This window comes from Delphinus delphis, chromosome 16 (genome assembly GCF_949987515.2).
Source record: "Delphinus delphis chromosome 16, mDelDel1.2, whole genome shotgun sequence".
In the NCBI taxonomy this organism is placed as follows: Eukaryota; Metazoa; Chordata; class Mammalia; order Artiodactyla; family Delphinidae; genus Delphinus; species Delphinus delphis.
The window spans coordinates 47,744,931-47,771,503 of NC_082698.1; the positions used below are offsets into that span (position 1 = coordinate 47,744,931).

The 26,573-nt window shown below is 47.9% G+C and overlaps 1 protein-coding gene across 1 annotated transcript in view; it reads left to right on the forward strand.

Annotated features, from left to right (window-relative positions):
- Positions 1-3,650: 3,650 nt before the first annotated feature.
- Positions 3,651-26,573, forward strand: part of ANTXRL (ANTXR like) — a 36,804-nt gene continuing 13,881 nt past the window's right edge. The window contains exons 1-9 of the mRNA XM_060033476.1: positions 3,651-3,928; positions 13,151-13,222; positions 14,554-14,625; positions 16,934-17,015; positions 17,594-17,635; positions 18,316-18,384; positions 18,722-18,802; positions 18,894-18,954; positions 24,771-24,869. Of these exons, the coding sequence (XP_059889459.1) occupies positions 3,651-3,928; positions 13,151-13,222; positions 14,554-14,625; positions 16,934-17,015; positions 17,594-17,635; positions 18,316-18,384; positions 18,722-18,802; positions 18,894-18,954; positions 24,771-24,869 (856 nt within the window). The remainder of the gene's footprint in view (positions 3,929-13,150; positions 13,223-14,553; positions 14,626-16,933; positions 17,016-17,593; positions 17,636-18,315; positions 18,385-18,721; positions 18,803-18,893; positions 18,955-24,770; positions 24,870-26,573) is intronic.

Genomic DNA, 26,573 nt, shown 5'->3' on the forward strand with positions numbered 1-26,573 from the left:
AACTAATTTTCAACCTCTTGGAGGCAATACCCTCCTTGTTGTGAATCCATAAAATAAGAAAAGAGTCTTACAAGTAATAATAGGAATTAAAAAGAAGATAGAGTAGAAATATAAAAATCAAACATATTCTGAACAACTTTATACCAATATAGGGGAAAAGATGTTCAAATTCCTAGAAAAATATATCTGAAATGACTGATAAAAGAATAGACGCACTAAACAATCCAGTGTGGTAGCCTGCTCAGGCTGCCTTAACAAAGTACCACAGGCTGGGTGGCTTAAAAACAGAAATTTATTTTCTCACCGTCTGGAGGCAGGAAGTCCAAGATCAAAGTGCCAACAGGGTTGGTTTCTGATGTGGTTTCTCTTCCTGGATTTCAAATGACCACCTTCTCGCTGTGTCCTCACATGGCCTTTCCTCTGTGCCTGTGTAGTAAGAGAGTTCTGGTGTCTCTTTTTCTTCTTATGAGGATATCTGTCTTCTGGGATTAGGACTCCACTTTATAACCTCAATTAACCTCAGTCGCCTCCCTAAAGGCCCTAATCTCCAAATACAGTCACATTAGAGGTTAGGGTTCAAAATCTAAATTGGTGGGTGCACAATTCAGTCCATAACATTCAGTAAATATTGAGTAAATTTTATCAGTTTAAAAAGTTCCCACAAGGAAAACACCAGGCATAGATTATATCATATCAAATATTCAAAGAGGAGATTATTGTGATCATGTTCAAAGTCTTTCCAAAAAAAGGTGAAAACATTCCCAAACACATTTTATGAGGCTAGTATACCTAATATCAAAATCAGATAAGAATAGCACAAAAACAGGAATTAAAGGGCAGCCTCTCTCGTGATCACAAGTTAAAAAATTCTAAACTAATGGTAAACGCAATCCAGCAGTGTTCTAAAAAATTATCATGATCAATTTGGGTTTAGTTATAAAATATTAAAATGTAATTAATCACACTAACAGATTATTCGTGAAATGCACATATTCTTCAAAAGAATATACAGAAAGAGAATTTAGATAAAATTCAACACTCCTTCATGATTTGTATCAAACCGAGAATAACAAGGAAACTCCCTAATCCGACAAAAGATATCCAACAGAAGCCTTCAATAAATACCATTCTTAAACGTGATGTGTTAGAATTATTCTCTTTAAAATCAAGAATGCCTCCATCACAACTTCGAGTCAACATTTCATTGCAGAACTAGTCAGCATAATGTTTTTGGGTTTTGTTCATTTTTTATAGAAACGCAAACAATTCTACAGATAAATTTTTATAATAACAGAGTTTAGCAAGTGGGGTGAGTGTATCAATAAATACATAAATTTCTTCAGGATAGCAATCATTTAAAAACTCTGTATTAAAAGTGCCATTCCAGGGCTTCCCTGGTGGCGCAGTGGTTGAGGGTCCGTCTGCCGATGCAGGGGACACGGGTTCGTGCCCCGGTCCGGGGGGATCCCACATGCCGCGGAGCGGCTGGGCCTGTGAGCCATGGCCGCTGGGCCTGCGCGTCCGGAGCCTGTGCTCCGCAACGGGAGGGGCCGCAACGGTGAGAGGCCGCGTACCGGGCAAAAAAAAAAAAAAAAAAGTGCCATTCCAATAGCATCAAAAATACAGAGTATATAGGGAAGGCACTTGACAAAAGAAGTCAAGATATTCATAGGGAAATTTATAGGAAAGGCATTGAAAACAACTCAAATAAATGAAGACATTGCCGTGTTCACTGATAGGAGGAGTCCAGATCACAGATTCAAATCCCTCCAAATATTTACAGTTATTGTAGTCGAATATTAGAAGGTTTGGCTGGGGAGAGGAGTGAAAACAGTGTGCTACTTCTAAAATTTACATGAAAGAGCGAATGGATTTGCTACCCAAACGCAAGTCCGTGTGCCCGACGCACTATGAGGCCAAATACCAGAACGTCTGAGTTTGGAGCAGAGAAAGGTTTATTTCAGGGCCATGCAAGGAGACAATGGCTCATGCCTTAAAAACCCCAAACGCCCGAAAGCTTTCAGCAAAACCCTTTTATAGGAAAGGTGAGGGAGGGGCGTGATTAGTTGTTGCAGACATCTTGGTGTCTGATCCTTCGTTCTTGAGGTCAGGTCACAGTCAGGTCACGATGTTATTAACATTTGTTAGTAACAAATGTTATTCTCTGTTCTGACAAGAAAGGGAAGGGGAGGCATTTAATTGTCTCCACGCCTCCTTTCGACTTTCAACACTTAACCAATCCCATAAGCAAAGAGACATCATTACCCCTCGTTTTACTTGTTCAAGGTCCCAAGGCCGGACTTTCGTCCGCCGAGGTGCAGGCGCCGGCTAAGCGAGGGGGTCCCTGCGCAGGCCGATCACTCTGCCCGGGAGCGTTCGTCCAGCACCCAGTCTGGGTCCTCCCGCCAGTGCCCAGGTCCAGCTGAAGAGGCAGAGCTCAGCTGGCGGCGCCCTCAGGGCCAGGTCTCCAGACCCTGCCCAGCCTGAGGGAGCCAGGCGCCCAGGACCAGCCCTCAGGCTCCTCAGGCCGCCTAAATGGGGGCCGGGTCCCACGGACTGTGACCCATGGAGACCACCGCCGCCGCCATTAGGTCCCGGAGGCGGGTTTTGGGGAGAGGTTCGGCCACTGCTTCAAGGCCTGGGCCCAGTCCGTGGGCGGCCATGGCCAGGGCTCCACAGCCCTCAGCCTGTCCCCGGACCCCCAGCTCACCTGGCAGCCTGAGGCCGGAAGGCCTGGAGGGCCCCGGGAGGAAGGCCGCAATCCACCCCTCACCGCACTCCCTGCCGCGAGGGCCGCTGGGAGGATGACTAAAGGTCACGTTCTAACGGTCTCGAGCTAATGGTCGCAAGTTAACAGCTGCGAGCCCACCACGCCCCTCCCCCCCCCATTAAGTTTTTGCATGTTTCTCCATGGAGCAGAGACAAGCCATCATCACTCAGCCCTCTCCGAATTTCTGGTCCACAGACCCTGTGAGCATAACGAAATAGTTTTGTTTTGTCACTCAGCTTGTGATGGCTTTTACAAAAAGTAGATAACTGGCATGCCCGTCAGTCACAAGGGACTTTGACATCCTTGCAGGACCTTCTTCCCCTTCTAGATCCTTCCATCCACTGGGTCACATGAATGACCACTGCAACACTCTACACTCCGAGTTCCTGGACCTCCTCCCCCACAGCGATGTCCTCATCTAAGCCACCTCAGCTGCCCTGTTTCAGCTGACAAAAAGGCAGGATTTCTCCAGGATTTTAATGGCCACCTGAGAGGGTCTGGGATGAGGAACAAACGGCCTCATCTTACTGCCCCTCCAAAGAGCCCCTGACTCCCCCCTCGGATTGTCAACAGGCAGGACACTGAGCAGAGCTGCAGGTCACAAAGTCACCATGCCAACCTTCCTGTCCATCATAAGGGACATCACAGGGAATTCTGCCCCCTTGGGGTGGGGTAAGGGCCAGCCCCCAAGGCCAGCCCCCAAGGCCAGCCATCTTTGTGTCTTCTGCCCTCAGGGCAGGTACCGGGGGAGGCTCACAGCTTTGGGGAAAGGGCTAGAGGGGCCGAGGACCCTGGGAACGCGCAGACACAGCAGAGGCCGGCGCCTCAGGTGGCCTGAGTGGCCGGCGTCCAGGGGGGGCCGCAGGGGTAGCCAAAAAAAATGGGAAGCAGCGGGTCTGGCGTGCCGGGGCCCACGCTCTTCCTGCTGCTGGTGCTGCCACCGCCGCTGCTGAGCGCGGGGAGCTTCCAGCACGACGGTCCAGGCTGGAAGGACCTCCATCACCTCAGTCTGGACTGGGGGAACCTCTACCGCCACCTCATCCAGGACGCGGGAACCTTCCACCACCTCCGCGGCCCCAGCACCTGGACCCGGAAGAGACGGGCAAAAGACGAGAACTCCTGCCAGAGCTCTTTTGACCTCTACTTCATCTTGGACATGTGAGTGGCCCTCCTGCCCCTGACGGCGCCATTGGTGGTAGTACTGCTGTCTCTGATGTCAGTGTGGGCAAGACGTGGCTTAAACAGACGCCAGCTTCTGTGAGGGGAGAGGGTGGAGTAGTCTTGGTGAGACCTCTGTGGCCTCCCTCCTTGTCCTGAGGCAGAGGGAGTGACCCGGGCATTCGTTTCCTGGGACTTTTTCTTTGGGAAAGGAAAAAAGGCCACCATAGGTTTCTGGATGGTTGTCAGTCTCTCCATCAGCTTGTCTAGGACCTGTGGCCTGCACGCCCCTTAAACAGCTGGAGGGGCAGGTGATTGCTAGGCGCTATCTTCTCAGCCCTTGGGAGAAGCTCACTTTGGGTTTGGGGTTGTGTTTTTTGTTTTGTTTTGTTTTTCACCAAATGACCTCTATTTTTCCTGGGCCCCAGAGAGATTGCCGTGTCATCTGTTAGGCATTCTCCTGGTGTCACTGCTTAGAAAGTCCTTTGCTTTGCTGGTTCTAAATGTTTTGCTTCTTTCTTTGACTACTTAGAGATCCACATTACAGTTTGTGTGCACTTTCTGAGCGCTTTGGTCTTTCTGCACGTGGCTTTGGGAAACCTGGGCTGTGCATTAGGTACCTTCTGGCCCTCAAGGAAGGAAAGGGATGGGCTGGTCTTCAGACTGGAGAGATTGCCTTGGTTCCATTTTCAACTCCTCTATGGAACTGAGGATAAATTTTACTTATTCGGTAATAACAGTGGTTTGACTCCCAATATCACTGAAGCACTTTATGGTCCCCAAAGCCCGTTACTGCACATCTGCCATCCTCAAAACAATACTGGGATATAAAGCAGGGAAAATATTTGCATATGCAATCTCCTGGAAAGGGGAGCAGGCTCCCAGAGTTTGGGTGAAGTAGCCCAGAGGCTGGTGGGGGTGACAGAACCCAGGCTTCCTGTGTTTCCCTAATTCCAGCATCCCAGTTTGTACTTCCTCTGATTCCTCTTATTCTCTGTGGAGACTGATGACTGGGGGGGATGTGTGCCCCAGCCCACTAGCTTCTAAGCAGAGGCAGTAGAGGTGGGAGCACCCTGCTTGCTAGAAGAGAAATTCCCTCCTCACGGTTCAGTGGCAGGAATTCTGAGATGCCCTGGGCACATCTTGTTGCCCAGGGTGGTAGTGATTCCCCTCTTGGGCATTGGGGTTGGGGATGTATGGGCATTGTAGGGGGATGACAGCCTCTTTGGGTCAGTCTTTCCAGAGAGTGGCAGTGAGTCCAAAGGGTCCTGTCAGCTGCCATCCTGTTACAGTGCCACTGCCCACACCCCTGCTGTCTGCAGTCAAGCCCAGTGTGGGCACAGCACAGCCCCAGGATGGATGGGGAAGGGCTCTGGGGACAGGTGGATCACTTATTATGTTTCAGGGATGTGCTGAACACTAAGAACAACCAAGAGCTTGAGGAAGTAGGTTCTATATCCCTACTTTAAGGAGATGAAACTGAGGCTGGGAGTACTAAATGATTTGCTCAATGTCAATCAAAGTTAGTTTGCTGCAAAACATTAAATAGTGGAAGGATGCTCCCCTTTCCTCTCCTCCAAGAAGGGTGTGAGGTAGGGGGACTAGAAAGGCACCAGAGAAATGGCTTCCTGAGCCAGGTTGTCCCCACTTCCCACCCCTCTCACCCACCCCCCTCCCCCACCTCCTGCCTCCTTTGGCTTCTTAAGTGCTGGGAGGCAGCACTGATCCCTCTGACATAGCTGGTGTAGCCGTAAAAAAGATGTTAACATCTTTGAATTGGGTTGTTTGGTTTTGGTTGTTGAGTTGTAGGAGTTCTTATGTATTCTGGATATCAATTTCTTATCAGATATATGATTTGCAATTGTTCTTTCGTTCTGTAGGTTATCTTTTCTTTTTTAATATTTATTTATTTATTTGGCTGCATCTGGTCTTAGTTGCAGCATGCGGGCTCTTCGTTGAGGTGTGCAGGCTTCTCTAGTTGCAGCACGCAGGCTTCTCTCTAGTTATGGCTCGTGGGCTCCAGAGTGTGCAGGCTCAGTAGTTGTGGCACATGGACTCTCTAGTTGTGGCACGCAGGCTCTAGAGTGCACGGGCTCAGTAGTTGTGGCTCACGGTCTTAGCTGCCCCACAGCATGTGGGATCTTAGTTCCCCAACCAGGGATCAAACCCGTGTCCCCTGCTTTGGAAGGCGGATTCTTAACCATTGGACCACCAGGGAAGCCCCTCTCTTTTCATTTTTTTTCATGGTATCCTTTGTACAAAAGTTTTTACTTTTGATGAAGTTTGGTTTATCTCTTTTTTCTTTATTGTCTGTGCTTTTGGTGTCATATCTAAAAACCATTACAAAATCCAATGTGATAAAGCTTTTCCCCTATGTTTTTTTATAAGTTTATTAGTTTTAGCCTTTACATTTAGGTCTTTGATCCATTTTGAGTTAATTTTTGTATATACTATGTGGGTGTAAGATAAGAATCTAACTGCATTCTTTTGCGTGTAGACATCTAGTTTTCCTAGAATCATTTGTTGAAAATACTGTCATTTCCCACACTGGATAGTCTTGGTGGTACCCTTGTCAAAAACCAATTGAATACATATACTAGGGTTTATTTCTGGGCTCTCCATTTTATTCCATTGTTCTATATGTCTGTCCTTATGCCAGTACCACACTGTTTTGGTCAAGCTATTAATACAATAGCTTTGTATTAAATTTTGAAACCAGAAAATATGAATCTGCCAACTTTGTTCTTATTCAAGATTTTGCTTATAGCTATTTGAATCCCCTGAGATTCCATATGAATTTTAGGGTGCCTTGAGGAGGTCTGGTTAATGCATAATGCAGAAGCACAATGAATATTTGGGAGAGGTCCATCACAAATGGGGGCATGTCGTGCATGTTTCAATTCTGACTTAGTCTGATTGTCTTGCCATCGAAAACTTTATGATTTTCCTTATGTTTTAACAATGATTCACATATTTTAATTTTTCTTTCAGCAATGTATTCTAGTTTTCAATGTACTGGTCTTTTGCCTCATTGATTAAATTAATTCTTGAGTATTTTATTCTGTTTGATGATATTGTAAATGGAATTGTTTTCTTAATTTCCTTCTTGGAATGTTCATTATTAGTATATAGAAATATAACTGATTTTTATACATTGATTTTGTATCCTATAACTTTGCTGAATTTCCTTATTAACTCAAACATTTTTTGTGAAATCTTTGGGGGTTTTTACATGTAAGATTATATTATCCAAGAACAGAGATGTTAACATCTTTTTTCCTTATTTTTCAATTTGGATGCCTTTATTTCTCTTTCTTGCCTAGTTGCTCTAGCTATAACTTCCAATGCTATGTTGAATAGAAGTGATGAAAGCGGGCATCCTTGTACTACTCTTCATCTTTGGGGAAAAGCTTTTAGTCTTCACCATTGGTATGTTAGCTGTTTAGCCTTTATCATGTTTTTCATAGAATTTTTCTCTATTCCCAATATGAGTGTTTTTATGAAGAAGGGATTTTAGATTTTATCAAGTGATTCTACATCAGTTGAAATGATCACATAGTTTGGTTTCTCTGATATATTAATTTTATTAATTACATTGTTTGATTTTTACATGTTGAACCATCTTTGTATTGTGGAAATAAATCCTACCTTTTCAGATGCTGCTAGATTTTTTTTGTTGAGGATTTTTGAATTTATATCCATATGAAATATTAGTCTGTACTCTTCTTGAAGTGTTTGTCTGATTTTGGTGTCAGGGTAATGCCAGCCTCATAAAATACGTTTGAAAGTGTTCCCTCCACTTCAGTTTTTTGGAAGATTTGGAGAAGGATTAGTGTTAATTCCTCTTTAAATGATTAGTAGAATTAATCTGTGAAACCATCTGGTCCTGGACTTTTCTCTGTTGGGAGATTATTGATTACTGATTCAATCTCTTTACTAGTTATAGGTCTATTCAGCTTTTGTTTCCTCATGATACAGTTTGGGCAGGTAAGTGTGTTTCTTGGAATTTGCTAATTTCATCTAGGTTATCTATTTTGCTGGCTTACAAGTTCCAGTGTTCTCTTATAATCCTTTTTATTTGTATAAAATCAGTAGTAGTGTCCCACTTCATTCTCTTTTTTTTTTTTTTTTTTTGCAGTACGTGGGCCTCTCACTGTTGTGGCCTCTCCCGTTGCGGAGCACAGGCTCTGGACGCACAGGCTCAGCGGCCATGGCTCACGGGCCCAGCTGCTCCACGGCATGTGGGATCTTCCCAGACCGGGGCACGAACCCGTGTCCCCTGCATTGGCAGGCGGACTATCAACCACTGTGCCACCAGGGAGGCCCCCACTTCATTTTCTGATTTCATTAATTTGAGTCATCTCTCTTTTATTTAAATCAATGGATATAAAGGTTTGTCAATTTTGTTGATCTTTTCAACATACCAATTTTTAATTTCACTGGTATTTCTCTGTCTGTTCTATATTTTATTTATCTCTGTTATAATCTTTATTATTTCTTCCCTTCTGCTACTTTGGGTTAGTTTTCATTTCTTTTTCCAGTTTCATAAGCTGTAAAGTTAGTGTACAGATTTGAGATTTTTCTTCCTTTTTAATGTATTTGTCTACAGCTACAAAGTTCCCTCTCAATTCTACTTTCACTGTATATTTTGGTATGTTGTGTTTTCATTTTCAGTTGTCTCCTGGTATTTTCTAATTTCTCTGTGATTTCCTCTTTGACCAATTTGCTGATTAAAAGGGTATTGTTTAATTTCCACATATTTGTGAATTTCCAGATTATTTTCTGCTATTGACTTATAGCTTTATTTCATTGCAGTTGGAAATGATTTTAAGTTTTGGGGTGATTTCCATCATTTAAAAATTTTAAAGAAATGCTTTGTGGTCTAACAGGCACTCTATCCTGGAGAACATTTCACATGCACTGAGAAAAATGTGTATTCTACTGTTTGGGAGAAGAGTGTTCTGTACATATCTGTTAGGTACAGTTGGCTTATGATGATGTTCACATCCTCTATTCCCTTATTTCTCTATTTTCTTATATTCTGTCTGATTGTTCTATTACTGAAAGTGGGATTTTGAAGTTTCTAACTATTACTGTAGAACTGTCTGTTTCTCCCTTAAGTCTGTCAATGTTTGCTTCCTAAATTTTGCTTCTCTGATACTTGGTTCTTATCTGTTTATAATTGTTTTGTCTTCTCAGTGAAATGACCCTCCTGTAATTATATAATGTCTTTCTTTGTCTTTTATAACAGTTTTATATGTAAAGTCTAGTTTGTTAATTATAGTCATCCCAGCTCTCTTTAGGTTTCTCTTTACTTGGAATATCTCTTTTCATCCTTTCATTTTCAGCCTCCTGGTGTCTTAGCATTGAAAGTGAGTCTCTTGTAGACATCATATGGTTGCATCTTTTTTGATCCATTCTGGCAATCTGTACCTTTTGATTGGAGAGTTTAATCCATGTACATTTAAAGTAATTACTGATAGGGAAGGACTTACATCGGACACTTTGCTATTTGTTTTCTACATGTCTTCTAGCTTTTTGCTCCCTAATTTTCTCCATTTCTACCTTCCTTTGAATTTAGTTGATTTTTTTTTTTTTTGTAGCGACAGGTTTTGGTTACCTTTTCACTTCCTTTGTGTGACGCTATTTTCAATATCTATTATAGATATTTTCTTTACAGTTACCTGGGTATTCATGGTTACAAGTTAATATTCTCATGTATGATATATATATTATATATATATATATATGTAATTTTCCTGATTTTCTTTCTTTTTAAAAATCATTATTTGTATTCAAATATATTTGACATATGTCAAATAAATTTAGATAGCACCTCTATCACATCACATAACTATTATTTCTTTTTTTGTGGTTGGAATAATTAAGATCTAGTCTCTTAGAAAATTTGATGATTAAAATAAAATATTGTTGTCTGTGTTCACTAAACTGTGCATTAGATATCCAAGATTTATTTGTCAACTATTTGCAAGTTTGTACCCTTAAACAACACTTCTTATTCCCCCAAGCCCCTGGTAACCACCATTTTACTCTGTTGTGACGAGTTGGGTTTTTTAGATTCACATATAAGTGATATCATCAAGTATTTGTCTTTCTCTGTCTGACTTATCTTACTTAGTGAAAAGTCCATCAATGTTGCCACAAATGGCAGGATGGCCTTTCTTATGGCTGAATTATATTCCATTGTATATACATACAACATCTTCTTTATCTACTCATCTGTTGATGAGCACTTAGGTTGTGTCTATATCTTGGCTATTGTGAATAATGCTGCAATAAACACGGAAGTGCATATATCTCTTCAATATCCTGTTTTCATTCCCTTTAGATATATACCCAAAAGTGGGATTGCTGGGTCATGTGGAAATTCTATATTTAATTTTCTCAAGAACCTCCATACTGTTTTCCATAGTGGCTAAAGCAATTTACATTCCCATCAACAGTGTAAAAGTTTCCTTTTTCTGTGTGTCCTCACCAATGCTTGTTATCTCTTGTCTTCTTAATTATAGCCATTCTAACAGGTGTGAGATGTATCTCATTGTGTTGTTTTTTTCACATCTTTATTGGAGTACAAATGCTTTACAATGTTTTGTTAGTTTCTACTGTACAACAAAGTGAATCAGCTATATGTATACATATATCCCCATATCCCCTCCCTCCTGAGCTTCCCTCCCACCCTCCCTACCCCATCCCTCTAGGTCGTCACAAAACACCGAGCTGATCTCCCTGTGCTATGCAGCAGCTTCCCACTAGCCATCCATTTTACATTTAGTAGTGTATATATGTCAATGCTACTCTCTCACTTCATCCCTGCTTCCCCTTCCCACCCCCGTGCCCTCAAGTCCGTTCTCTACATCTGCATCTTTATTCCTGTCCAGTACATTTATTAAATGTACTGATGTCCATTAGGTTCATCAGTACCGCTTTTTTAAATCCCGTATATATGCGTTAGCATACAGTATTTGTTTTTCTGTTTCTCACTTACTTCACTCTGTACGACAGATTCTAGATCCATCTGCCTCACTACAAATAACTCAATTTCGTTCCTTTTTATGGCTGAGTAATACTCCATTGTATATATGTACCACATTTTCTTTATCCATTCATCTGTTGATGGACATTTAGGTTGCTTCCATGTCCTGGCTATTGTAAATAGTGCTGCAATGAACATTGTGGTACATGTATCTTTTTGAATTATTGTTTTCTCAGGGTATGTGCCCAGTAGTGGGATTGCTGGGTCATATAGTAGTTCTATTTTTAGTTTTTTAAGGAACGTCCATACTGTATCAATTTACATTCCCACCAGTGCAAGAGGGTTCCCTTTTCTCCACACCTTCTCCGGCATTTATTTTTTGATGATGGCCATTCTGACCCGTGTGAGGTGATACCTCACTGTGGTTTTGATTCACATTTCCCTATTGATTAGCGATGCTGAGCATCTTTTCATGTATCTGTTAGCCATCTGTATGTCTTCCTTGGAGAAATGTCTATTTAGGTCTTCTGCCCATTTTTGGATTGGGTTGTTTGTTTTTGTGATATTGAGCTGCGATGGCAAATGAGATTGTTTCTTTAATTTCTCTTTCTGATCTTTTGTTGTTAGTGTACAGGAATGCAAGAGATTTCTGTGCATTAATTTTGTATCCTGCAACCTTACCAAATTCATTGATTAGTTCTAGTGGTTTTGTGGTGGCATCTTTAGGATTTTCTATGTATAGTATCATGTCATCTGCAGTGACAGTTTTATTTCTTTTCCAGTTTGTATCCCTTTTATTTCTTTTTATTCTCTGATTGCCATGGCTAGGACTTTCAAGACTATGTTGAATAGTAGTGGCAAGAGTGGACATCCTTGTCTTGTTCCTGATCTTAGAAGCAGAGCTTTCAACTTTCCACCATCGAGTGTAATGGTAACTGTGGGTTTGTTGTATATGGCCTTAATTGTGTTGCGGTCTGTTCCTTCTATACCCAATCTGTTTGAAGTTTTTAGCATGAAGTGTTGTTGTAATTTGTCAAATGCTTTTTATGCATCTGTTGAGATGATCATCTGGACTGTTATCTTTCATTCTATTAATGTAGTGTGTCCCACTTTTTAATTTGCATGTGTTGAACCATGCTCACATTCCAAGGATAAATCTCATTAGGACATGGTGTATAATTATTTTGATGTGTTCTCTTTTTTTGAGTTGAGTACATAGTTCTATTTTTTAACTGAAGTATAGTTGACTTAAAATATTTTATTAGTTTCAGGTGTTACCATTAGTTTAAAAAGTTGTCTTGCACTTTAGCATGGAAGCTTCTGATAGAAAGTTTATATTGTGGGAGTTGTCAGAGTCTAGTGTTTGCTACCCAGCAAATGTTGGACATAACCGTGTCACACACATCTGCCCAGTGCAATGGGTAGAGCATGGGTTTTGAGGCGAGATCTGGATTCAGATCCATGTTAGCTATGGAAATTGTGGAAAATTCCATGACTTGTGAGAGCCTCAACTTTCTTATGAAAATGAAAATAATGAAAATGAAAATAATGCTGATATTATGGGGTTGTTCTGGAATTGGAAATCATGTATGTAAAGTGCCTGGTACATACATCTCAATGAATGATAATCTTGATAATGTTAAAAGAATCTATTCTTAGTTTCATCACTATTTGTTGAGAGATTTAGATGCAGCCTAGAGGATGCAGAATGAATGCTAGGACCAACTAAGAGCCTTTTGTGGGAATGGTGTGCCAGAGAGCCCTGACCCCTGCCCACCCCCACACCTTTTCAAGGGGCAGGAGAGGAGTAGAGAGCTAGGAGTGGTTTATTGCCAAGGGGAATTGAGGGACCAAAAGAGTCATATCAGAATCACTGGAGGCTTTTCCAACCAATGCATTCTACATCATTTCCTGTGGAACAGCTCCACCAAGCCTGCCCAGCCATCCTAGTTTGCCACCAGAAGTCCCTCATCCCTAAAAGTTCCTGAGTCCCAAGCACACAGGTCTGGTTGGTCACCCTTCCCACACTCACACTGATGAAGTCATCACCACCACGGTGACCCACTGAGGTCTCTGAGGGAGTGTGGCAGCCTTCAGCTACATTGGTGGGCATGGGGGTGGGGGCGGGGGGAGTTGCTAAAGGGTCTGCTGGAAACTGAGGAGACAGAAATTCTGCCCACACAATAGATGCACCTCATCTGTCTGACTCAGGTCTTCTTCATTTTCAGGTCAGGCAGTGTGAACAACAACTGGATGGACGTTTACGCCTTTGTGGAAGATTTGGTCAAGAAGTATGACAAGTACGACTTCTCCAAGTTTCAGGGTATTTACCCCTCCCAGGCAGAGTACACAGCTGTTTAGACTCAGTGGCCATGGGAGCCCCTCGGGTCAGGAGCACAGAGCCCAGGGGGGTGTTCTGAAGCAGAAGAGATAACACTGGTTCCATCAGGTCTCAGCAGCTTTCCTGGCTCCTACCTGGAAGTCGGGCCACATTGTAGGGGACACAGTCTGCCCTTGAGGACCTCATAGATGAGGAAACAGGCAAACCAGTAACACGAAAACTAAACACCAGGTTAAATGGTGCCAAGGGCCAAAAGAAAAGGGCGAAGGACTTATAAGGCAAATTAAAAGGAAAAAGCAAGAATTCTTAGGAAAAAAGTCAAGGATGGTTTCTCAGAGGATGTGTAATTTTGAACTGGGTCTTGAAGAATGGGGAAAGACAGGGTAACGGGAACCATCAAGGAGACTTCTTGTGCAGTGAGTGATCTGTTCAGCTGGAGAGTAGGGTTAACTCAGGAGAAGGCTAGGAGATGAGGCTGGACAGGACAGATTTGGACCAAGGTCATCAAGGCTTATAATGCCAGGCCAAGGGACTTGTATTTCCTGCTATGAACAATAGGGAGCTATAGATGATTCTTGGTCAGGGGTCTGACATGATCAAGGTTGTGTCCCAGGAAGGAAAGTCTGATATTGTGGGTAAAATGTTTTGTAACAATAACGAGGAGCAGTAGGGAGCTTATCCATGAACCTATTGTAGCATTTAGCTAAAAGATAATGAGGGTCAATGGACCAAAAGGCAGTGGCCAGAGAGAAGAAAGGGAGGGATGTATATGAATAGCTACCAAGAAAGAGAATGATTTTTCTAGATGAGAAAAGACAAGGCAGGGAGGGCTGTGAAGGGAGGAAGAGGAGTGAAGGTATAAAGAGACAAGGCAGGGAGGGCTATGAAGGGAGGAAGAGGAGTGAAGGTACAAAGAATCTTATAGAAGAGGAGAAGCCAGCTGGGAGGCCCTCATGCCACGGGCATAGGTGTCTGTCTGCTGGTGTGTGCGTGTGTGTGTGTGTGTGTTTGGGGCGGGGGGCGTGTTGGGAGCATAGGGCTGGGGCAGGATGCCATCCTGGCACTTTCTTCCAGGAAGGCACCACATCTCCACAGGCCTCATTCACCAAGATTCCTAAAATCCTTCAATAAGATATAGGAGCTTCCAGGGTTTGGGAAATGGACCCCAAAGGGGAAGAGTTGGGGTGAGGAACAGAGAAATTGGAATGTACCTTCTTTCTGGCTGCTCATTGGCTTAATTTTGAGCCTGTGTCACGTACACCTTCTCATGAGCACGTGCGTCCTCCCCAGCCCTAACCTGCGAATATCCTTCATCACCTACTCCACTCTGGGCCACACCGTCATGAAGCTCACCTCAGACAGGTAAGTACTGCTTTAATCCCCCAGGCAGGCCTGGTGGTTGGGGTCCGTTGAGAGACACAGGGAGCTGACAGTTCCCACTGGGAGCAGGCTGGGCCATCCTGGGCTCCCCTCAGCGTCCACTCTGACCCCCAGCCCCGGCTCCATGGCTCCCACTGACCCCTGGCTGCGCTGGCCCTGGCAGACCCCGTGCTGCTAGACCATCTCCGCCCCCTCTAAGCCCTGCCCTCCACCTGTCCTGTGTCCTCTCAGCGCTCTTCCCTTTCCTGAGAACTGGCTCACTGCAAGGACGCCTGGGATCTAGTGGAGCAGATGTGTGGGCCCTTTGTGAACACTGGCCTGTGTTGGGCACCTGCTCTGTGTGTCACTCTCTGCTCTGGGCCAGTGGGGGAAGAGGGGAGGCACAGTCAGAACCAGGAGGTGGGGGTGGGCAGTGCTGAAGTGCTGGAGCTTCAGTGGAGGGGAGCTTGGTCCCTTGGTGGGTCTGAGACAAGGGAGCCCATGAGTGTGGGCTGGGGTGCAGGAGGGAAGCATCACACGCCAGCATCCTAGGCGGGCCGCTGGGAGGGCCCAGCGAGGTGCCCAAAGCCCTGGAGGTGGGAAGCTACGGAGCTCCCAAGTAGCCGGGAGGTTCCGACGCTCATGATGCAAATGATCGGAACCCAGGGAGTGTGTTGGTGCCAGTGCGTGGACACAGCACTCCCCATGCCTGACTCCCAGGAGAAGCACGGGCTGTGCTTCCTGTTAGGTGAGCCAGGGGAAGACATGGTTTTGTGTGTCCCTGTCTTCTGCATTTCAGAGAGAGAGAGACCTGAGTGAGGTTGAGGTGGAAGATAGCAAGTCAATGGGGGGCTGTCAGGCAGGTGGCAGAAAGAGAGGCGGGGGCTGGGCGGGGGCCTCTGGGGGAGGAGCTGCCCGTGGGGGACCGGAGGACCGCTGCATCCTCCAAGGCAGGGGTTCAGAGCCTGAACCAAGGGAGCTGTGGGGAGGCTCTTGAGGGTCTCCGGGGTCCTCTCTGGAAAGTAGAGGTGACGATGCCTTCCTCAAGGGAAGGTGTCAGAAGTGGGAGTGGGCTCAGGGGAGTGAAAAACGGGGTGGAATCTTAAGAAGTGAAGGGCCTGATGAGGGCGTAAGCAGCCTAGTGCACAGAGCTGGGAGTAGGGATGGGGCGGGGGCAGCCCAAGAAAAAGGCCTGCTCAGGCAGGAGTGAAGCCGGGCCAGACTCAGTCCCGGGCCAAAGGCTGGGGAGAGATGAGAGCTCCAGCATATTTGGGGGTGCTGCCAACAAAAAGGAAATCTCCCCCAAAGTGTCAGGAAGAGGGGAGGGTGTTTGTGCTGGGGTGGGCAGGGCCTGGTTTGGCCTCCACTGGCCCTGGGTCACAGCCTCCTCAGCTCCTGGGCTGGGTCAGGCAGGGCAGGACCTGGGGCTCTCAGATCGCACCTCACGGCAGAATCCCTTCTGCACAAGGCAAGAGCCAGCCTTCAGGGACCATGTTCTCCTTAGACTTGCTGTGACAGCTCAGCCCATCACACTGCACTAGCCTGAACCTAAGCCCCAGCCCTGGTGTGTCCCAGTCCCATCCCCTGCATCTGCTTTAACAGAGGCCGACAGCCCATCCCCATGGCAGCCTGGGGTCCCTGCTCTTCCTCCCACATGGACGGGCCTCAGGCCTCTTTTCCAGCTTATGGTCTCTTTCTTCAGGAGCACATGAAGCCCAGGAGCCCTAGACTCTAACGGAGCATCCTGACTGCTTCCTTTAGTGCCGATCCAGAGGGGGAAGTGGCTTGGAGGGACCAAGTCCACCTCAGGAGTCTGTGGCAGGGGAGGAGGGGACAGGGCAGGGGTATCAGCAGAGCGACCTTTCCAAACTCAGCCTTGCCTGTTGGAAGGTGACGCGCCCTCACCAGGGACCCCTTAGGTGCCAGCAGTACCGCCAGTCACACTGGCAGTGCTGGATTCACAGGCGCGCAGCCATGGGTGCTCCCGCCTCACCACGGACGGTCAAGGCAGGGCCCTTGCTGAGTCCGCCGAGGTCTGCAAGCCTGAGACAGGGATGAGCACATTGAAAGCCAGGCCCTACCCATGGGACCAGCAAAGCAGCATCCTCCACACCCGCTGAATGCGGGACAGAGAAGCGTTGACCAAGGCCAGTCAGTGTCAAAAACACAGGCAGAGAGGTCACCACAGGGCCACTTGTGTCCTCTGTGGTCCAGGCAGGTCTCCACAGGGCAGAATGGCACCAGGACAGCTGATCTGTTTTGCAGCAGTCAACCCTCGTTCCTCCTCAACCCCCTTTACTGTTTTTTTCAGAAATGAAATTCGTGATGGTCTTAGCAGACTTCAGAATATAGTACCTAGTGGAGCCACACACATGCAGGAAGGATTTAAAAAGGTACAGATCCTACAGCTCTGAGAATTTATTCTGCTTTACCCAGTTCTTCGAGTATTATTGGGTCATCTCACTGCCCTCCACCAATTTCCTTCATTTTGTTGCAGGCAAATGAGCAGATTCAACAAGCTAACTCAGGAGGTAAGCTGCCTGCTGGCGTCACTGTGCTCAGGTGGGACAGAACCAGGTGCGGGCCTCAGCGAGGGCTGGTGCAGACCCACCTTGGCCAATCCTAGCGCTGACCTTGGAGCGAGTCCCTTGTCCTCTCTGTGCTGCAGGTTCCTCCTCTGCGCAGTGAGGATTAAAACCACCCCCAGGGATGCTTCCAAGAACCACATGGCTTCATGCATTACATTCCGGGTTCTTACTAGGTATCAAGTGCTTGACCTATGGTTGGGCTGCATGAAAAAGAAAAGAGAACTTCCAGGGATGGCGAGCAGACGGGGTTCAGTTTAGGGAACAGAGACCTTGGTGTCCCCCTGGCTGCCCACACTTTGTCCACCACAGCTCTGGCTCTGCCTCCTTTCCCTTGAGCCTCTTCCCTCCGGTTGACTCTCATCCTGTGACTGTGCCTCCGCCAGTGGAAATGGCTGTACTTGGCCCAGACCACCTGCATCGAGACTGTAGGGTTGCAGCCCTTGTCAGGAAGGATGCATGGGCTGCTGGGGAAAGGCGGGGAGCTGGGCGGGGGCTGCTGCCCAAGCACCTTGACCTCGAGTTCTGAATAGCAGGACCCACAGAGCCAGCAGCAGTGCCTGCCGGCGCCGCCCAGGACAGGGCCCACTGCCCCCTGACCCAGGGGGTGTCTTGTGCAGTCGGTCGGCTGCTCCTCCCTGCGCTCACCTGAGAGGCTTGTCCCCGTCCAGTGAAGTAGCTGCAGTTGCCTTTCAGGGCAAAGGCCGTGCCACCTGCCTATAGTGAAGGTCCACTAGGAAGGGCTCTGACCCGGTCTCAGGCTCCTCGTCTGTCAAGTGGGTCCTGGGCTGAGGCCCCTTCTCCCTCTAGGCGCTCTGGGTGTTGGGTACTCGGGTCAGGGTGGCCTCTCCCCAGGAGGAGGAGGTGTGGGAGCAGTGCTGTGGGCCTGGCAGCCTGAGGCAGGTCACTCCAGGTGCCTTGCTGACCAGGCCACTCCCTGCTTCTTCTGCAGAAAGCAAGGTTCCCTCTATGATTATCTCCTTGACCGATGGAACCCTGGAGGAAGCGCCATTTGAAATGACTAAGGAAGAAGTAAGTCCAGACCATTCTTCCCAGCTTTGTGCTCCACCTGTTTTGTGAATTGTACTCAACACTTTTTCCCTCTTAGGCTGACAAGGCCCGGAAAATGGGAGCAACAGTATACTGTGTGGGTGTAAAAGACTTTGAGGAAGACCAGGTAATTCAGAACAGGTAACCAGGTGCCACTCTCGAGCCCAGTTGGGGAAATCTTTCAAAGGCAGCTGTCCCAGGGTCTCCGAGAGGATGGCCCTCTACCCACCCCAAGTGTCTGGACAACAGGTAGCCACTGCAGATGAACAGCCAGTGCTGTGTAAACCTGCACACCAGAGGCGCGGGTGGGGGAGCTTTCCACTCCCTAAGGGTGGGCTGCTAGCAGATGCCAGCGTGTGGCCTTGGAACCCAGCATGGCAGGAGGCAAGAGCCTGTCTCCTGGGCTGGGGCCTGCTGCGTCCTCAACCCCTGACTGTGTGCCAACCATCTCCTCTCTGCTGTAGTTATTGGAAATTGCAGACAGCCCGCATCACGTCTTTGCAGTGGACCAAGGATTCAAGGCTCTTAAATACATCATTGAGCCAGTGAGTGAGGGCTGGACGTGAGAAGTGGGAAGGGGTAGCTTCTTGCCAAGCCCCCGTGTTCAAGCCCCTGCCCCTCATCTCCCTATTCTAGCTCGGAACTAAGTCCTGTATTGAAATTACAGCTGTGGAGCCTTCCAGTGTCTGTACAGGAGGTAAGAGCTGGAGTGCTGTTTTAAACACAGGCGTGTGTGTTTGTGTGAGTTGTGAATGTGCCCAGTGTGCATTGTGGGTGTGCTGTGAGCACATGGTTTCACTATGTGTGGGGTGTGTGTATAGTGTGTGTGGTGTGTGTTGATGTCTGAGTGTGTGGGATGATTGTATGGAAATTGTGGGCATAGGACTACATTGGGCATATAAGGGAATGTTTATGTGAGGTGTGTATGCCAAGTGTTGGGGGGGTGTATTTGTATAATTACTCCTTTCTTCCAGTGTTACTGATGTGTAATTGACATACAGCTCTGTTTAAGTTTGATGTATGCCACAAAATGACTTGACACAAAGATATTGCAAAATGATGAGTGTACATACTTTTTAAACTCAAAACCAGAAGTTTAATTAAGAAATAAGAAAAACCTTATTTTAAAAACCCTCAACAAAACACTAGCAAATAGAATCCAACAACATAAAAAAAACACAATACATCAAGAATAATTAGGGCTCACCTCTGAAATGCAAGCCTGATTCAGTATGTGAAGTATCAATGTGATTTTCCTCATCAGCACAATGGGGAAGAAAAATATGATTATTTCAGTGGATGAAGAAAAGAATTGGACATAGTTCATGGTCAGCGTCATACTAGCAACACAGACTGACAAAGGCATCCAACAAATACTCACAGCTATCACTACACCCAGTGGTTCAATGGGGTCGACCTCTCCCTGAGATCTGGAACTTGAGAAGATTGCCTTCTCTCCTCTGGGAGGGTCCCTGCATCAGTGTGGGGAGGATCCTGTGCAGTTGCTTTTCTGGAAGAAGCCCTCTCTCTCAGTGAGCTCTGTGTGTGCTGGCTTGTGAGTCCACATCACTGGGATTTGTGGAGCTGAGGTGGGTGGATAAGCACACGCGCCCACTGGTAACAGCACACAGCTGGATGCAGCTGGACACAGACCCAGGAAGCTGGGCCTGGCCGCGGTGCTCTGAACTGCAAGGCTACAGCACGGTAGGCCATGGGGTCAGACACAGCAGTGTTCATATCTGAGCTCTGCTGCCCCCAGACACGAAACCAGGGCTTCTCTGGTGTCATGTGCCAGCCGTGCAGTAGCCTGACAGCTTCATTTCTCTGATTATGTCCCTGGGACATACACAGGCCTGTCAAACCATAGAGGAAGATGCCCATTGTCATTCACGCCCTGTGGTGGCCCAGCTGAGGTGACAGGTGCCCACCGCACACCCTCTGCAGGCGTGGCCCAGCACTGCTGCTCTGACCTTTACAGCTGCTGTCATCTTGTCAAAAGCTGCCACACAGCATGACTGTCACTTGGAGGGAAAGCTCAAGGCAGGAACCTGGGCCCCAAATAAAGTAGAAGAAGCTGTTCATCAGGCTGTTGTTCTGAATAAGTCAGTGGGCCGGGTGTGGGGAAGCCAGGAGTGGGGAGCATGAGGCACGTGGCCTCTTCAGCCTCTCGGCCTCCCTCCAGGACTAGGCAGAGGCCTCTGCTGGCCTCCCTGCCTCCAGACCTGTGCTCCAGCCATCCTCTGCACAGGGCCTGAGGGGCAGAGAAGACCACTTCCCTACCCCAGCCTGACCATGGAAGCTGAGGCCCCTGAGCCAGACAACCAGACCCTCCAAGGTCCAACCTCTGCTCTAAGCCCATCTGCTGCAGAGGCTGGGGGCTGGGGGTACTGGGCTCCCTGCAAAACCTTCCTTAGCTTTACAGGGTCCAGCCCACCATCCTTTTAGGCCTTATTCTCAGGGCATCTCAATGCCAAAGCCTTTCCTAATCAACTGGTCCCTCTGGCTTCTCACAGCCCTTGCTCTATTCCTGCCTCTTGTCAGGCACTTGTCACCCAGTATGAACCATGACTTCTGCTTGGCTGTGTCCACAGCTTTGTTTTTTTATTTTTATCATTCAATTCATTGGTTTTTTGTTTTGTTTTGTTTTTTGTGGTATGTGGGCCTCTCACTGTTGTGGCCTCTCCCGTTGCGGATCACAGACTCCAGACGTGCAGGCTTAGTGGCCATGGCTCATGGGCCCAGCCGCTCCGCGGCATGTGGGATCTTCCAGGACCGGGGCATGAACCCGTGTCCCCTGCTTCGGCAGGCGGACTCTCAACCACTGTGCCACCAGGGAAGCCCTAATTCATTGTTTTTATTCCAGCTTTTTATTACGGAAGATTTCAAACCTATGGCAAAGTGGAAATGAACGTACAATGGATACTCCTCTCTCCACTACCTGGATCTGCAGTTAATACCTGACCGTATTTCCTTTATCATTTATTTATCTAACTCCTCTCTCTTTCTTGACTCTCTGTTTTCATCAATTCATCTTATTTCTTTTTTTTTTTTTTTTTTTTTTTGACTGCATTGGGTCTCCATTGCTGCAGGCTTCCTCTAGTTGTGGCGAGCAGGGACCACTCCTCGTTGCGGTGCATGGGCTTCTCATTGCCATGGCTTCTCTCGTTGCGGAGCATGGGCTTTAGGCTCTCAAGCTCAGTAGTTGTGGCACGTGGGCTCAGTAGTTGTGGCTTGCGGGCTCTAGAGCTCAGGCTCAGTGTTGTGGTGCACAGGCTTAGTTGCTCCACGGCATATGGGATCTTCTTGGAGTAGGGCCCGAACCCTTGTCTCCTGCATTGGCAGGTGGATTCCTAACCACTGCACCATCAGGGAAGTCCCCATCTTATATCTTGATGCATTTCAAACTAGCTTACAGTCATCAGGCTACTGCACCACATTTCTTTAGCTGGGAAACAATTTTTGTTAAGATTTTTCTTCTTGAAATGAAGAAAAAGATTTCTTGTTTCTTGCATTTCTTCTTGAAATGCAACAAACAAGTGTATCGTTTGACGAGTGACAAATGATATGACAAATGCACACACCTGTGTAATCCCCAGCCCTATGAAGACTCAGAACATTACATTTGCCCCCAGAAAGTCCCCTCAGCTCCCTTCCCAGGCAATCCCTGCCCCACCCCCTGGAGGCAGCTACTCCCTGATTTCTTCCTCCACAAGCTAGCTTGCTGCTTTAGAACCTCTCCTCAGGGACTCACAGGGGATGAGCGCAGGGCCTGGCCTGGGGCACTCGGCACCGTGGTTTGGGGATTCATCCCTCCTGTGTGTTGCTGGGTTGGCCCAGGGCTTGGACCCCGGAGGCAGGCTGGAGGCGGCACCTGGTCACTCCTTTTCCTGTATGTGACTGGGCCAGAGTGAGTGTCTGCAGGAAGCCCAGCAGGTGGGGCCCAGCAGTGTGGCCATAGGAGGACACAGTGCAGAGCAGGGCTTCCCTCTGAGGTCCAGCATCCAGCTCTGCGTCATGGCCAGAGACCTTCTGGGGGGGTGGGGGGTGGAGGGGGTGGGGGTGGGCAGGCTGTGCGGGGCAGGAGGACCTGCGGGATGAAGGCAGGACACACTGCGCAGATGGGGACACTCCTGTAACCAGCCTGGGTCCAGGCTGTCCCCCACCATGATAAGGTCCCCCCTTGTCCCATCCTACTCTCTCCAGAGATAACAACCACAAGGAGTTCAGCTTTTATATGTAAAGACCTACCTAAGTATACTTTACAAGGATATTTTTACATTAATGGGATCATGCAGTACATAGTACTTTCCAGCCGTCTACATAGTATCCCATTGCATGGATGGAACAATTTATTTCATGGGCCTCCCTTGATCAATAGTCAGATTGTTTCTAATAAGTCGATACTAGAAGTCATACTGTAGGACCATCCTGATGCTTACCTCTGCGAGCTTGGGAAAGGAATTCCCTGGAGTCAAGACCAGACGTAGGCCTGCTGCCTTAAGGGGACACCCAGATCACAGCTGGTCAGTGTCCAGTTTCTCTCAAAGTGACTGTCCCAAGCAGCATGTGGTGCTCCCAGACCCGCCCGCCCCAGGGCAGGTCACGTCCACCTGTGCACCTGTGTCAGTCTCAGGCAGGCTAGATGCCCTTTTCATGCTCAGCTCCACCAGCCTTCTCAGGGAGACGCCTGCCTTCCCAGCTCCTCTCTCTGGAGCCCCCAGCTGGCCTGGTGTACAACTTTTCTTCCAGAGAGAAAGCTCTCTGTTCCAGAAAGGATCCATCTCCCTTACCCGGACTGTTCGTCCTTCTGCTGCCTGAGAGCTGGTGGGCAGTGGACTGTACGTGGGACATGCAGCCCTGCAAGCCGATTTTAGACCTTCCTGTGACTTCATTTCCTTCCTGTGGTTGTTATGTTGGAGGAATTGGGGTGCAGGGGGAGGGGTTGGGAAGCAAAAGGAGCAGCTTTCTGGACAAAGCAAAAATCCTTTACCTGCAAGTCTCTTTTGCTGAAATATTGAAACCATCACCCTGCCTTCTACTTTGGAGACTTGCCGGAGTTCAGAAGCCCCCCTTAGGGAGCGGCAGTGCCTGGGGCACAGGGGGCTCTGCTGCAGAGGTGAAGCAGCACCCGAGCGGGGCTGAGGGCAGCAGGAGACACAAGGAGGAAGGAGGGTGTCCAGGCGGAGGGCAGCGTGCGCTGCTCCTGAGGATGCGGCACGGGCTGTGCGCCGGGCTGTCAGACGGCCCTGCCCTCAGCTGCCGCCCTCCCTCCTGTCAGCTACGTGGAAGAGGAGGCTGCGTCCAACCTTCACCATGAGGCCGGGACTGCCAGGTCCTCTGTGGGGGCTTTCTGCTTCCAAAAGCCTATCAAAACATGTTAGCAGGCCAGCTTCAGCCCACAGCCCAAGAATCTGTTTACTTCAAAAGAGAATTTGTAAACTCCACCTTGATCTGAAGTGACCACAGGAAGATCTGAAGCAGGACGAATCAGCACTGCCAGGTCCAAGGCTGTGCTGGCATTTCTGAGGCATGTCCCTCAGAGTTAACTGACCTCAAGTATTTAATTGACCTTGACCAGGAGACAGAGTTGGAGGCTAATGACCTCAGGCTAGCAGCAGGAAGACCTGCATTTATCCTGGCCAGCTCCCCAGAAGTCAGGCACCCTAGCTGCCTTCTCTGGATCCCCTAGTATTTGTTTCAGTTGTCAGGAAGCACCAGTGGGGACCCAGCAGCCTGCAGAGGGGCTATGGCCCAGAACTGCATCTTAGCAAATCAGTGTCTCCCACCCTGAAAGAAGGAGATGCTTGGTGAATCACTGTGGTGGGCGTGGGGGGTTGTGTGAGGCACATGAAGGGGCAGGAAGAGCGAGGGGCAGAGCACTCATTGCCGACTTCAGAACCACAGCTGAGACAGGATTTCACCTTCCATGGGGGATTCTCCTGTGCAGGGTCCTCACCTCCTTGCCTCACCCAGGTCCTGGCCTTGCTCCTGGGGTCTCTAGCCTGCCATAGGCAGAGAGAGAGAGACACGGAGGAGGAGCAGACTACCAAGTGTCAAAAAGCCCCACAGACACCCAGGCTTGTGTGCTCAGCTCAGACAAGGGTCAGGACTGTCTTCTGCCTGTGTTGTCTGGGTTCCTGCCATTTGTGTAAGAGAGGGCCTGGTGGAGAGCACTGCCTGTGCGTTTTAGGGAATACCTTGGCTTCAGAGTGAGAAACCTATGGCTGGGTTTGCCCCTGTGGAGGGTATGAGACTGGATGCCTTTAATGAGTTGGATGGGTCAGGGGCAGTGGTGAGAAGCCCGTGAGTGCTCAAGGCCCATCCATCTCAGTTGTACCCTTTGTGATACCAGGTGAGGCCCAGTGTGCACACAGATACTGGTTCAGACACATATGCTTCCTCATCAGAATCCCTGGCAATTCAGTTATGGAGTGGCCTGTCGTAACTGCAAGATCAGAGGGAAGACAGCACTCAGCCCCTCCTAATACAGACCTTTGGGTGTTGCCCTTGCAGATGAAAATGAATTGATGATTTCTGGAAAAGGATTTAATAATGCAAAGAAGAAGGATGAAGTTATTTGTAGATTTAAGTTCAGTGACAAGCAGTTGTTTGGTAAGTAACCCCCTTGGTGCTGCCAAGTGACACGCTTCCCGCACCACACTGCGTTCCCTGAGCCAGCCAGGCCGTCGAAACCCTTGCTCACCACTCACTGTGGACACTGTGAGTATAGAGGCAGCATGGACAATGGAAGGAGGGACCTGGCTGGGAAGCCTGGCCACTGCTCCCTTCATCTCAGGCCAGGAAGTGATCAATCCCCAGCACATCAAGAGCTTCTTGGGTCAGGACGTACACCTTTCAAGGCTGGGTTGGGGGTGCTGGGTCTATCCTCACTGCTACACTCCCCCCACACTTTCCTTGGCCCTCACTTCCCTTGAGAGACAAGGACTTGAATCTCACGAGTCTGCTGGTGGGAAGTGGAGGTGGCCCCAGGGCCCTGAGTCTGGGCCAGGTGCACTGAGCTCTCCCAGGACCGTGTGGTCACCTGGGATTGAGAGCGGATGCCAACTGCCAGGCCTGGGCCCCGGAATCCTGGCGCTGGCCCACATTATATGTGTGATCTTGACCTAATGAGTGTTCTGCTCCCAGCCTCTATTATCTGTACTGTGAAATGGGGCCAGTATGGTAGGTGCACTAACTAAGCCCTATCACATATGTAAAGCTACTGTTTGGAAATACTCAGGCACCAGGTATCCCTCCAGGATGGGTGAGAGGCCTGAGGAAGCACACAGTTGGGGAAGCAGATGTGTCCTCAGTGCTGAGGTGGGCCTGATCTCCCCCACAGAGCGCCTGGGGACAGTTGAACTTCCTCTTCCTTCTCAACCCTCCCCTGATGCATTGATTTAATATGATTATATTATGTTCAGTGACACTCCTCATTCCAGGGCCATCTGGTAAACCCAGAGCGAGCCCTCTGCCCCATCACACTTCTGGGCCATCTCTCCTTCTTCCACGGGTGCATAGAATGCGCAGGGCTCTGCCATTGCCACACTCTCTCACCACATAGTGTGTAGATGGCCTCAGGGAGCTAGATTTCCCTTGGACTGTAATTTCTCAGGAGTGATTAGGACTCAGTAACACGTTTATGTGGAGAGCTAATGTTTATTGAGCACCTACTACATCTGCTAATGTGCTAAGTGCCTTACACGCACTATCCCAGTTAATTCTCAAAAGAAACCTATTGTTATTCCTTTGTGTAGATCTGAAACCAGAGTCAGAGTCAATTCAAGAGCTTGCCCAAGGTCACAAGCTGGTTCAGGAAGAGCTGGAAAGTAGGCATAGGTGATGTGATTGCCCAGTCTGGGCCTTTGACCTCACTGAGATGACAGTTCTTGAGGAAGGTGGGACTCAACCTATCCTCCAGGAAATGTGTTCAGATGTTCCCCTGTGGTCCATGGCTACATTGCTTTCCCACTCTAGATATCACCAGTGTTTCTCTCTGAGTTGGACCAGCACCAGGATCTCACACAGGAGGGCCCATCCCACAGTCCTGGGCTCCTCTGCTGACCACCTCACTGCATGTAGTCAAGGCTGACCAGAAGTGGCCGTACAGGGCTGTTTATCGCCAGGAGCCCTGATGCACTGATGAGGATTGATTTGATTCTTTTAAATTACATTTTCCTCTGATTAAAACATATGGCAAAACAGTTTAGAAAATATAGAGAAGCATAAAGAAGAAATATTTTAATCAAGGTTTCTATATGTTTTGTCTGTCGCTAGTATGTAAAGTTTTCATATTTTAAGGCAAAGCTTTTTAAA